We start from the raw sequence: 12,855 nt of genomic DNA on the forward strand, positions 1-12,855 counted from the left end.
TCAGAAATAATTTTGTTCATTTATTTGTTTACTTGTTTTTTATCTCCTTGACTAAAGTATAAATTCCTTGAGGATAGAAACATTGTTCTTGCTCACTGTTGCATCCCTTAGCCTGGTGAAGAGTAGTTGCTCGAGTAAATACCTGTTAAATGAATGAACAGTGGAATCTCCCTCGTTACTCCTATTTCCATTCCTGCGTATTTTGCTTAGCTTTATATGTGTTTTTATTTTACCTGTTAGGTTGCAAGCTACTTGAGGAAACAATTTTATTTTTTTTTTAAATTCATTCTGTATCTAAGACTTACACATGGCCGATAGCAGAAGATACGTAAGAAGAAGATGAGTAAGTATCATGACAAGCAGTACCCCAAAATGTAGCTCCTTCACTGCATAATTTGAGCTCTGGAAGCTTCCCCGATAGCTGGAAAGACTGGGCCTCATTCTTCTCATACTCTCTTTGTGTTTCTTTTATTCCAGTTCAGAAACCAGACACAGGAAACATCTGACCATAATAAAAGTTTTCCAGTAAATTCTAGGTTTCCTCATTGAACAAAGTCACGTGCAGCAAGGCTCTGTTGTATTTGGGTCTTGAATTCTTTTCACTTATATAGCGCACCACATGGCTGCCTCTGGCCTGAAAGCCTGGAAAAACTGGAGCCTGGGCTGCTTGAAATAAAAATGACGTATTTGTTAGCCTGAGAGGGAGAAGTCTAACATCCTTGCTCTGTATCTTGCAAAACAAACTTCTCAATGTATTGAATACTGAATTTTCCCTTTAGCTGTCAAAGTGGTTTATAACTAAGACAATCTTACACCCTGTAGAATAAACACAAATAATGAAGGGCCACAGCGATCTTCAAGCCTGTGCCTTGAATACTCAAAGCAAAATTCATCAAAACTTACACAAAACATGAATATGTCACTAACTTCCTCCTGAAATTTCTACCCTCTCTACTTGCATCTTTTGCAGTTTTTAAAGACCCATGCTCTTAGGAGCATTCTGTTAACACTGGAAATAATATTTGCAAAGACTTTGACTTTTTCTTTCCAGTGAGTCCTGTTTGGTGCTTGCCCCCTGCCTGCTCTTACCACACTTTATCTTAAATGCCTAGTAACTTGTCTGTCTTCCTTGGCAGCAAGGCAAAGACGATGTCTTATTTGCCTCCATGTCTCTGATATCTGGCACAGAGCCTGGTGTGTAATAGGCACTTGATAGTATTTGTGGGAGGGAGGGAAGAAGAAAAGAAAAAAAATAAAAAGTCCAGTGTGGCCGGGGTATATTTGAGTGACATGAGGTATGAGGATGACCTCAGTAGCTAAGGGAAAACCTGAAGAGTGTGTCCACGTATACAGCGAATGAAATAGGCAACCAAAACCTTGTGTCCTTCTGCCCTGGTACCAGTGATTTAGAGCTTAAATCGTAGAACTGAATTAGAAGTTCTTTTTTTTAACATTTTTTCCCCTGATCATATGAGTAATAAATGTTCACTGTAGAAAGTTTGCAAAAATACAGAGAATAAACATCACCTGTAATCTTACCACCCAGAGACAACCACCGGTAACATTTAGAATGTAGCCTTTTAGTCTTATTCTTGCATTTAGATTGTAAAGTTTAAAAGAGATTATTCAAGGACTATCTGAATACAAAGAGGAATAATTACAGTTATAAAAACTCTTAGCAACTGCAATAAAAATGCGAGATGCTGTTGTAAGTGAGACAGTCACCTCCTCAGAGGGCCATTCCTGATCTTCTCCAGGTGAATGTGATCTCTCACCTAAAAAGCTCACAGGACACTTACTTCCCACCCCCCACCCCCCACCCCCTCCCCGTGCAGGAAGGCTCTGTGTGAGTGCTTTTATCTTCCTAGGGTGAGACCAGGCTTGTACCCCTGAAGCTTCACAGTACAAGGACAGGTCAAGGTTGACTTGAACTGAATAAGAATCTACACACAGAACAGATCCACACCCCCACACCCCAGCTTATGAATTTTAAGTCAGATGAGTTCACCTTTGAATGAAAGGAAGGATATTTACTAGTTTATCGCTTTGTTTAATAAACATATTGACTACTTTCAGTGTATCAGGCAGACTGAAAGGTAAATAAGACAATCCTTGTCCTCAGGGAGCTTGGAGGTTGTGAGAGAAAAAGAGAAGCGAGCAAGGATTGTAATGCAGTATGTTAACGGCCATAATAGAAGTACAGTGATGGCCTACGGAAGAGAGCAAGCAGAGCTGAGCCGAGAAGGTTTCATGGAGAGGGGGTGATTGAGTTGGGTCTTAACGGAAAACTAGGAGTTCGTTAGGCAAACAGGTAGGAGGAACAGCGTGTCCAGCATCTTTGAGGAAATGTAAGTAGTTTGGCATATCTGGAACAGGAAGTATATTTGAAGTGGCAAATGAGATAAAATGATGAAGACCTTGAATGTCAGAGCTTGGACTTTTATCTTCTAGGCCACACGGGGAGCCACTGATAAGTTTTAATCAAGAGCGGAGATTCAGTTGGGTGTACTTTGAGAAAAAGCGTATAGCACTGTAAAGGATGGATAGAAGTGAATAAGTTGGAAGCAGGGGTGTGGTTGGGAGACTGTCAAAACAATCCCAACAAAAGAGGATAGAGAAATGTCCAGAAAAGGCAAGTCTATAGTGACAGAAGTGAATTAGTGGTTGCCTGGGTTGGAGGTGGGGACAGGGGGTGGGGACAGTGGATCTCTTTGGGGTGATGAAATGCTCTAAAATTGCATTGTGGTGATGATTGTGCAACTCTTGAAATTTTCTAAAAATTATTGAATTGTACGCTTAAAATCAGTAAGTTTTATGGTATGTAGATTATACCTCAGTAAAGCAGCTTTTTTTTTTTTTTTTTTTGGATGAGAATAGAGACTTCTCTTCTGAAGGGACAGTGGCATTGGGAAGACATAGATACGAGAAATGTTGCTAAAGAGGTAAAATTGATAAGGAGTTTTAGCCAAATGATTAAAGCTAGGATGGTCACCAGTCTGTTCAGCTGAGAATCCAAGTTCTGCATCCACATTTTGTAGAAAGATGGCAACCCTACCTTTTACTCGGTAGATTGCAAAGTATATGGATCTGCACTAAACTGGCATTACAGAATGTTTGCCCTCTGGGTCTTTACCAGAAACCACATCTTTTATTCTCCAGCTCTCTGCCACCCAGCCCTTAGTAAATGCTTGGTTGGGGGAAAAGATATTTATGAAGGATTGCCTGAAGAGCAGGCCACCCATTCATTTCTGTAAACACAGTTATTGAGTGTCAGGTGCTGTGTTGGTAACGCAGCAGTGATTAAAGCAGATATAGTGTCTGCCTTTGTGGAGCTCATAGCCTAGCAGTGGAGACAGATGTTACTAGCATTTTTGATAACTCTTGTGTACATTGGCTTTATGCCATTATTTTGCATTGGCACATGTTGTAAGAAGCGGCTATTTAAGATTCACACTAATTATTACAGAAATGTTGTGGAAGATACGGTCTACAACATTGTACAGCATCTGCTTTAGTTAAGATCCACAAGAGAAATTTCTGCCTGATGACTCAAGGTTTGCTTTGATGTTTCCGTCTTTCCTTTGCCTTGAAGCACCCTGCTCCATCTTGCTTCAGAGCCTCCACACAAGGTATTCCCTTAGCCTGGAATACCCCATTCCATTCATGTCAGGTTTAACCCTTACTTCCCCTTTCACTATTAGTTCAAGTGTCACTTCTTCAGGGAACCCTTCCCTAGCCAACACCTAGTAGGTTGGTTCCCCTTCCAAACTAGGTCTAATTCCTCATATAGACTTGCATAGCACTATCTTCCTTTCTTTTGTGTGTAATCAGTGTTTAGTTCAGTAATTAATTGATAACTTTTTTCCTCCTAGACTGATGACAGGGAGATTCATATGGGTAGGGGCCATGCTTTACTTGTTTGCTACTGTATCTCAAAGCCATAGTACAGTATCTTCCACATCATAGATGCCCAATAAATATTTACTGAGTGCTTGAAAGAGTGAATGAATTTTGGACACTGAATGTTACAACTATCCGCTTTCTCCTTTTTTTTCCCCCGCTGTCTGGAAGCGTAGGCCCTCCTTACCTTCTACCTATATCATCTGTATAGCTCCTCATGGCATGTATTTTGTGCACTAACATTCCCCTGACTATGTAAAATTTTCCCTTCCTCTGACTTCTTTGTTTATTTTTATTCCACTGTATACTGTAAATTCTCATAGGCCACTTTAGGTCTGTTTTGGAAGAAATAATAAACAATTGGATATGTGGGTAGGAGAAGAAAGGAAAAGGCCAAAGGGGAAATGTTATTGCTTTTAATCAGATACAGGAGGGAAAGTTTTCTTTTACTTTGTTTTAGTTTTATTTTTACTACGAAAAGGGGGAAAAAAAATTTGTACCCTAATTTGGCAGGAAATGCCTCTGGAGAATGTGGGGCCTGTCCCTGCCTGAAACGTTCCTTCCAATGTCAGGAGGCAAGGGTTTCTGGGTTCAGCAGGGCCTCCTGGCACAGTGGATGGGTGCGTGAAGACCTGTGAAGGCTGTTGGTGCAGCTGAGTTCTGTTCTGGGATTGGGCAGAGATAGTGGGTATTTTTTTTTTTTTTTTAACTGTAAGAAGGAGAAAGAAATGAACTTGTCCTCTTGTGTTGCAGATTCAGTGGCTCTTTCCTTTGACTCCGCTGGACAAACACTAGGCTCAGGTACCAATCCTTCCACTTCTATCGTCGTTTCAGCTCTCAACGCGGGTCATTTTGAAGTGGAACCTGATGGTGTGGGGGGTGTCTGGGGAAGGCAATGGAATATTTCAGAATTGTGGGAGAAGTCTCAAGAAGCCTTTCCAGTGACTCATGGTCTAGGCAGCAGCAGTGGGATACAACATCCTGAAGACTTTTGAGGTTGTTTTAAAAGTAGGCTGAAGAGTTTGCAATAGATGCACCTCATTCAGAGTGGCCCAGGCTCATATGAAAGGATATTTGTTTTCTTTGCATATACCTGTCTCAGAGAGTGAGGTATAGGCCACTGAGAGACCCCATACTCTGGTTATGCTGGAGTAGATAACCATCAGGACTTTCCAGCAGAATACCAGGCTGGTGAGAGCATCACAGTTCCCTGAGGACGTACACTCAACATTACACGTCTGTTGTACATCCCACATACCATGGGATGCATGTACAACCCACATCTGCATGTATATCCCACATACTTCTCACCTGGAGGTGGGGGATACACACTTCCTCCAGGTGAGAAGTAGCACACTTTACATACATGCCGAAATTCATGCAATCAAACCCATGTATGCTATTCCCTGTGTCTTTTTTTGGGTGTCTGCACCCAAAGGAGCTTGACTTTCCCAGGTCTGAGGCAGTCTACCTGCTGCACACCAGTGTGCTTATTGGCGTTGAGCAGGAAGAGTGCTTGCTTTGATTCTTCTATTTGCTGCCATTGGGTCCCTGTGGGAGCCCCAGAATGACTTGACTTTGTGAGAAGAGCATCTCTGTGCATCAAACCTATGATTTTAGACGAAGATGATGGGGCTTGTACTGTGGATGTGGCCTATGAATACCAGGGAAAGTCTGCAGGCCTGTTGAGGGCAGTTAATCCATTTTGCTGTCCTTAAAAGCAAAAGATTGGTATTTCACAAAGTAGCTATGAGGCTGAGGCAGTTGTGGCAGTGTGGATAAGGGGAAAGATGCTCAGAGAATATAATCACAGTGTAAAAATGGCATGGCGGTGGCGCCATCTTACCTCCTTGTCTAACTTCCCAAGGGTAAGGGAATCATTATCAGTATTAACAGCCCACGGCTGATGGCTGTGAGGTGGAGGTCAGACATACCTTCAGCCTCCAAACGTTTAACCAGTGCTGACACCAGCCGTTCCTCCCACAGCACTGTCTACTTCTCTGCTAGGTTTGATATTTCGTTGCAATGGCAACACACCACAAACCATACTTAGTTATGGGGTTTATTAGGGAAGTAAGAGGTTACAATTCAGGATATAGTTTTTCAATCAGGACAGCCCCTTTTCGTCAGTGCCTGCAGATAGGCCTCTCTCTGGCTCTTGGCCCATCAGCCTGGCCTTTACCCTGTTTGGGCAAGTGTTGTAAAGCTCTTCAGCTCTGCCAATACGTGCCTAGAGGCACCCCACTCCACCAACAAGCCTCCTGCCTGAAGGCACTCAGCTCTCTTGCTCCGCGAGTTGCCATACCCACTGTAACTGCCTTGCTTTGTGGGTTGGAAAGCCCACTGCACCATCTTGCATAAGCCTCCTCTTTCTGCTGCTGTCGCTTCTCTGCCACTGCTTCTTGCCATCTTGCACCATCTCTAGTACAGCTTTGTGTCTTGTCTCCTGGGTCTAGGAGGTTCTTAGTGTGCTTGTTCCCATCTCTTCTTGTTGGTGGTAGTGAGGATGTCTGCCTCTGGGATGCTCATTTTAAGCCTGGCAGGATGGCAAAACCGACCAATCCCCTCGTTAGGGCTCTATACATCTTGTCTGCAATGCATCTTGTTTGCATTATTAGCAAGCTATCCAATCCCCTTGGTGGGCCACAAGCACCTCATTTGCATAGTCTCACCCAATCATTTGGTGGGAGTTACAAGACCATGGCAAGAAAGGGCATATAAAAGCAATCCATCACATTGCACACAGCTACCACTTTGTACTGCTTGCCTAATAATGTGTGCCAACACTATGCTAGTGCTTTACACATATCTTGGTTATTCCTTCAAATAGCTTTGCAAGGTAGATAGTATATTTTTAATTATACATGCGAAACTAATGCTCAAAGAGGAAGTAACTTGTCCAGGGTCACTCATCTCTGATTCTAGATCCTATACGTTCTCCATTGCCATCTTTCTGTTTCATACCTTGTGTCCTTGAGGCATCCCCTGCTGACATGCTGAGGCAGGAGAATTCGCCTTAACATAGAGTGGACAGATAGAAAGAGGTCTTAAATAGACACGAAGATTGTGTCTGTTCATAAAGGAAAAGACTGGTCCATTTTAATATCTTAGAGTTAAGAATTTCTATTAATCAAAAGATACCATTAAGAGAGTGAAAAGGCAATCCAGAATGAGAAGAGATATTTATGACACACATAGTCAACAAAGAACTTGTTTCCAGAATATATACAGAATCACAAAAATCAATAAGAATAAAAGAAACAATTTGGTACAGAAATGAACAAAAGACCTGCACAGGCACCAAAGAGGAAATCTAAATGGCCAGGAAACCTGTAAAAAAAAAAAAAATGTTTGATTGCATTAGTACCTAGGGAAGTGCAAATTAGAATTATAATGGGATACTAATATTTATCTACCAGAAGAGCAAAACTTTAAATGCTTGACAATTCCATGGAAGTTTCTAGCTAAATTCAAATATACACATATCCCATGACCCAGTGCTTCCTATTCTAGGAGTATATCCTACAGAAATAGATGCTTATACATATACTAGGCTATATGTATAAGAAAGGATCCCTGGTGGCGCAGTGATTATGGTGCTTGGCTGCTAACCAAAACGTCAGCAGTTCAAACCTAAAAGCCACTCCTTGGAGAAAGATATGACAGTCTGCTTTTGTAAAGATTTACAGCCTTGGAAACCCTGTTGGGGCAGTTCTGCTCTGTCCTGCTGGGTTGCTAGGAGTCGGAATCGACTCGATGGCAGTGGGTTTGGTTTTGGGGTTTATATGTATAAGATACATGTATAAGAATGTTCATAAAAGCATCGTTCATAATCCAAAAATAATCCGAATACCTAACAACAGTATAATGGATATGCAAACTGTGTTAAATAATTAATTTGAAACATCAGTAAAATTGAGCAAACTACAAGTTGATACGACAATATAGGTGAATCTTAAAGACATATTGTTGAGTGAAAAAAGTCAGATGAAACAATATATACTGTGTATTCCATTCAATTAAAGTTCAAAAACAAGGGAAATTAAATTGTATTTGTTTAGATGCTTAATTAGGCATTGAAATTATAAAGAAAAGCAAGGAAGTGAATTCCATGATAGAATGGTTAAGTTCAATGAGCATGAGGAAGGGGTATGACTGAAATGAGCAAGTGGGGGCTTCTGGTAGTAGTAGTGACAGTGGCAGCAGTGAGACTTGCAGGCACCTAACACTCTGAGGTAGGGAAACCTTCCTCTCTGGTTGGAGAACGTGTAGTCCCAACAGGATAGGGTGAAATCTAGTTGCCTGTTTTCCTCTCTGCCTTTGCACTGCTTGGCACAAGATGTGGGCAGAGTCTGTGAAATCCTGGCAGAATGTGCTAACTAAATCCCTAACTTTTTGACCAGAGGATCAAGAAGGGAAGGCCCAAGGTGACAGAAAGTACAGGAGAGAAAACCGAGAGAGAGGGTTGCTTAGGAAAAGTGACCCCATAAAGTTGTTCATGAACTTCTGAGCTAACCCTTAAGCTGTGCATGTTTATATCTGATTCTAAATGACATGCTAAAGATTTTGAGAACTGAACTAAGGGGTAGACCACCACCCAGGTCCCAGATTGGTCACTGGGTGGCGCACACACAGGACATATCGGGATGGCTCTGCAAAGCCTTTGAAAATGGAATTGACATTGAAAACAATCTGTAGAAGGCTGGTCAGAACTTGCTGCCTGAACCAAACCTGGTTGATTGCCTGCTAAAACAAAAATATTAGCAGTCTGCATAGGATTTAAACAAGATCTGTAGTCTCATAGTGTAATATTCAAAATGTCCAGTATACAATTCAAAATTAATCATCACGTATAAAGAACCAGGACAGCAGATGTGTCCAGGCACTAACTCTTTTTTTAATGAACATGAGGGGGAGCCTAGTGGGGTTATTAAATTCTGTATAGCAATAGCACTGGTGGTCCAGTTGGTTTTAGAACATCAGTCAGTCCGTCTGCAGCAGAAACAGTGACCACTAAATATTTTTGGATTGAACTGAATTCTATTCTTGCTCTGACAGTGATGAAGATCCCATTCTCAAAAATTTATTGCTTTCTTAAAGTACTTTAGAGCTTGAGAACATGACAGGTATCCATTTGTTTACATTTAACCACCTGGTACCTTCCACTTGACAGTTTTGTCCTGGAAGACAGAGCTTGGAAACTCTGGTTCCTCATTTATACAGGTATGTTTTATGATTCTCCAGGCAGGTGATTGTTATCCACCATTTCCTGGGAAGTCTTGCTTTAAGTGTATTTTTACTAGGCTATTCGGCTGCCCCAACTGATTTGTTATTGACTCAACTTCCTCCACTTGCACTTAGCTGCTTGCCTTTAAATCAGTGATGTTTGTAAAGGGCCGATTTTAGATTATAACGGAAGGTGAGTGAGTGTTTTAGTTATCTGTTTCTATGTAACAAATTACCCCAAACCTGACAAACACTACCTCATCCAGCAGATCAAGGTGAACATCAACACTGATTAGTCAGGTTGATAGTATGTACTCTTGATGTCACATGATGAGAATGACACTTTACCTCTGTGGTCTTCCTCCCCAAAACCCATAAACTGAGTCTAATCATAGGAAAAAATTCAGACAAACCCTAATTGATGAACATCGTGTAAATACCTGACCAGTATTTCTCAAAGCTGTCAAGCTCAACAAAGAACAAAGAAAGTCTGAGAAACTATGACAAGTGAACCGAGCCTAAGGAAACTTGACTACTAAACGTAGTGGGGTATTCTGGATGGGATCTTGGAACAGAAAAAGGACATTAGGTAAAAATGAAGGAAACCTGAATATGGACTTTAGTGAATAATAATATTTCAGTATTGGTTTGTTAGTTGTAACAAATGTACCATACTAATGCAAGAGGTTTTCAATGGGAAACTGGGTGTGGGTTATACGGTAACTTTCTGTGTTATATTCACGAATTTTCTATAAATCTGAAACTATTCTAAAATAAAAAGTTTATTAAAAACCAACCTCCACCCCTAACCCCCCAAGAAAGGAACCAGAACAATCTCAACTCACATAGGGAAAGACAGTCAACAGATGCTAACGCTGAGATGGCACAGATGTTGGGATAATTTGACAGACTTTTTTAAAGCAGTGATTTTAAAAATGCTCCGACAAATAAGAATGAATTTTCTTGAAACAAATGGAGAGATAGAAAGTCTCGGCTATAATAATTGCCATATTTAACGGTGAAATGTTAAAGCATTCCCTTTAAAATCTAGAATAAGACTAGAGTGTCTGCTGTTAGTACTTCTATTTAACATTTGCTACAGGTCTTGGCTAGATCTGTAAGGAAAGTAAAAGTTATAAGGATTGGAGCAGAAAAAAGGAAACTGCTATTATCTGCAGATGATAAGATGGTGTACATAGAAAGCCAACAAGAACCTGTTGAATAATTATTAAAATAAGAGAGCTTAGCCAGAATGTTGGATATAGAAACCAGTGGATAAATAGCAATTGCAATTCTGCACGAGAGCAACAAATAGTAGTAAAATACATAAAAAAAAATTTTAAGTAGCATTAAAAAAAAGTACCTAGGAATATGTCTACTGAAGATGTATAAGACCTTTATAGAGAAAATTATAAAACTACTTAAAGAAGATCTAAATTAGTTTTCTTTTTCAAAATTACTCTATTTATTTGAAATAATTGAATATTAGTCTAGACTCTCTTGCATATTAACTTATAAAAGTACTGATAGCAGATTGCTTGTAATTGCCCAAAATTGGAAACAACTCAAGTGTTCAACAAAAGTAAAAAGAATAGATGGTGTCATGGATTGAATTGTGTCCCCCAAAATATGTGTCAACTTGGTTAGGCCATGATTCCCAGTATTGTGGGGTTGTCCTCTATTTTCTGATTATAATTTTATGTTAAAGAGCGTTCAGGTGGGATTGTAACACCCTTACTAAGGTCATATCCCTGATCCAGGGTAAAAGAAGTTTCCCTGAAGGGTGGCCCGCACTACCTTTTATCTTACAAGAGATAAAAGGAAAGGGAAGGAAGCAGAGAGGGTGTACTTCATGCCACCAAGACAGCAGTGCTGGGAGCAGAGCGTGTCCTTTGGACCCAGGGTTCCTGCATGGAGAAGCTCCTAGTCCAGAAGAAGATTGATGACAAGGACCTTCCTCCAGAGCCGACAGAGAAAGAAAGCCTTCCCCTGGAGCTCACGCCCTGAAATTGGACTTCTAGCCACCCTGAATTTGGACTTCTAGCCTACTAGACTGTGAGAAAATGAATTTCTCTTTTTTAAAGCCATCCACTTGTGATATTTCTGTTATAGCAGCACTAGATGACTAAGACAGGTGGGAACAACCTAAATGCCCATCAACAGATGAATGGATAAACAAAAACATGTTAAATACATACAATGGAATACTACTCAGCCAGTAGGAGAAATGAAGCCTTGATACATGCTGGGAGCCATTATACTGAGTTAAAAAAGTCAATTACAAAAGGACAAATATTGTGTAACCTAACTTATATAAAAAGATAAGAAAGGGCAAATGTACAGAGAACAAAGTTTATTTGTGGTTACCGGGGTGGAAGGGGAAACCCTGGTGGCTTAGTGGTTAAGTGCTACGGCTGCTAACCAAAGGGTTGGCAGTTCGAATCCGCCAGGCGCTCCTTGGAAACTCTATGGGGCAGTTCTACTCTGTCCTATAGGGTTGCTATGAGTCGGAATTGACTTGATGGCACTGGGTTTGGTTATTTTTGGTTTGGGGTAGAATGGAAGGGGGTGTTAATGGTGATAGAAATATCACATTGATTAAGCATAGAGTTGCACAACCAATTATTGTAATTGCTATCACTAAGTTGTACACTTGTAAAAAGTTGAATTGGCAAAAGTTGTGTGATAGATATATTTACAACAACTACCAGAAAAAGAGTAGGTGCCGAGGCTGCTTATATACAGCCAAAAACCTCATGGGATTTGGTTCCTTGGTTTGGAGGTTTTCGGTCATGGTTTCATTGGGACATCTCAGTTAATTGGCCTAATAGCATGTTTAGTGCTTCTGTTCTACCCCCTGGTTCATTGCATAGTGCCTGGGGTCTTAAACGCTTGCAGGCGGCCATCTAAGGCACAACAGTTGGTCTCTATTCACCTGGAGCAACAGAGGAAGGAGGAGAGTCAGGAATAGGAGGAGGATGTGGAATGTGTGATTAACTGCATCCACGAATAACTGCCTCCTTTGCCATGGGATCAGAAGAACTAGATGGTGCCTGGCTGCCATTACTGAACATTTTGATCAAAGATTCTATAGCAGAATCCTGATCAAAAGGGGGAAAATGTAGAACAGCATTGCAAATTCTCATGGACTCCAGACTTCCTGGAGCCATGAAGGTTGGATGAACCCCTGAAACTATTTCCCTGAAATAATCTAAATCTTAAACCAAAAATATCCCCTAAAGTCTTCTTAAAACCAAATAATAGTTTAGCTTAACCAGTAAAAAAGGTCTGCCTTAAGCAGTGTTCTCTTTTAGGAACTGTCTATATGTTATCAAATTGATAACAGCAAGTTAAAAGATTAGGTAGGAACCTTAGGGGCCAGTAAATTTATGTTAATGGTGGAGGAACAATTCAGAAAAGGAGGGTGAGAATGAGTGTACAATTTATAGAATATAATCAATGTCACTAAATAATACATGTAGAAACCATTGAATTAGTGTATGTTTTGCTGTATATATTCTCAGCAGGAACAAGATAAATAAAAATTTTTAAATACTAGACAGAATAAATAATTTGTTGTGTATTTACTTAATATAGCAACAAAAATGAACAAATAACATGGAAGTAGCATACAAACATAATGTTGAATGAATCAGGAAAGACAGAAAATAATATAAGCGATATGATTCCATTTATATAAAGTTTTAAAACAGGCAAAAATAAACTGTA

The 12,855-nt window shown here is 40.3% G+C and overlaps 1 protein-coding gene across 9 annotated transcripts in view; it reads left to right on the forward strand.

The window, feature by feature from the left end:
* Positions 1-12,855, forward strand: part of ST3GAL3 (ST3 beta-galactoside alpha-2,3-sialyltransferase 3) — a 283,098-nt gene that overhangs the window by 88,046 nt on the left and 182,197 nt on the right. For 4 of the 9 annotated variants that reach the window (XM_049879046.1, XM_049879048.1, XM_049879042.1 and 1 more), the window contains one exon: positions 4,654-4,701. The exons of 3 other annotated variants lie outside the window; for them this stretch is intronic. In XM_049879046.1, the coding sequence (XP_049735003.1) occupies positions 4,654-4,701 (48 nt within the window). Of the gene's footprint in view, positions 1-4,653; positions 4,702-9,073; positions 9,124-12,855 lie in introns of all 9 variants that reach the window. 2 more of the 9 variants (XM_049879047.1, XM_049879044.1) reach the window with 1 other exon arrangement.

This window comes from Elephas maximus, chromosome 3 (assembly GCF_024166365.1).
Source record: "Elephas maximus indicus isolate mEleMax1 chromosome 3, mEleMax1 primary haplotype, whole genome shotgun sequence".
Taxonomy (NCBI): domain Eukaryota; kingdom Metazoa; phylum Chordata; class Mammalia; order Proboscidea; family Elephantidae; genus Elephas; species Elephas maximus.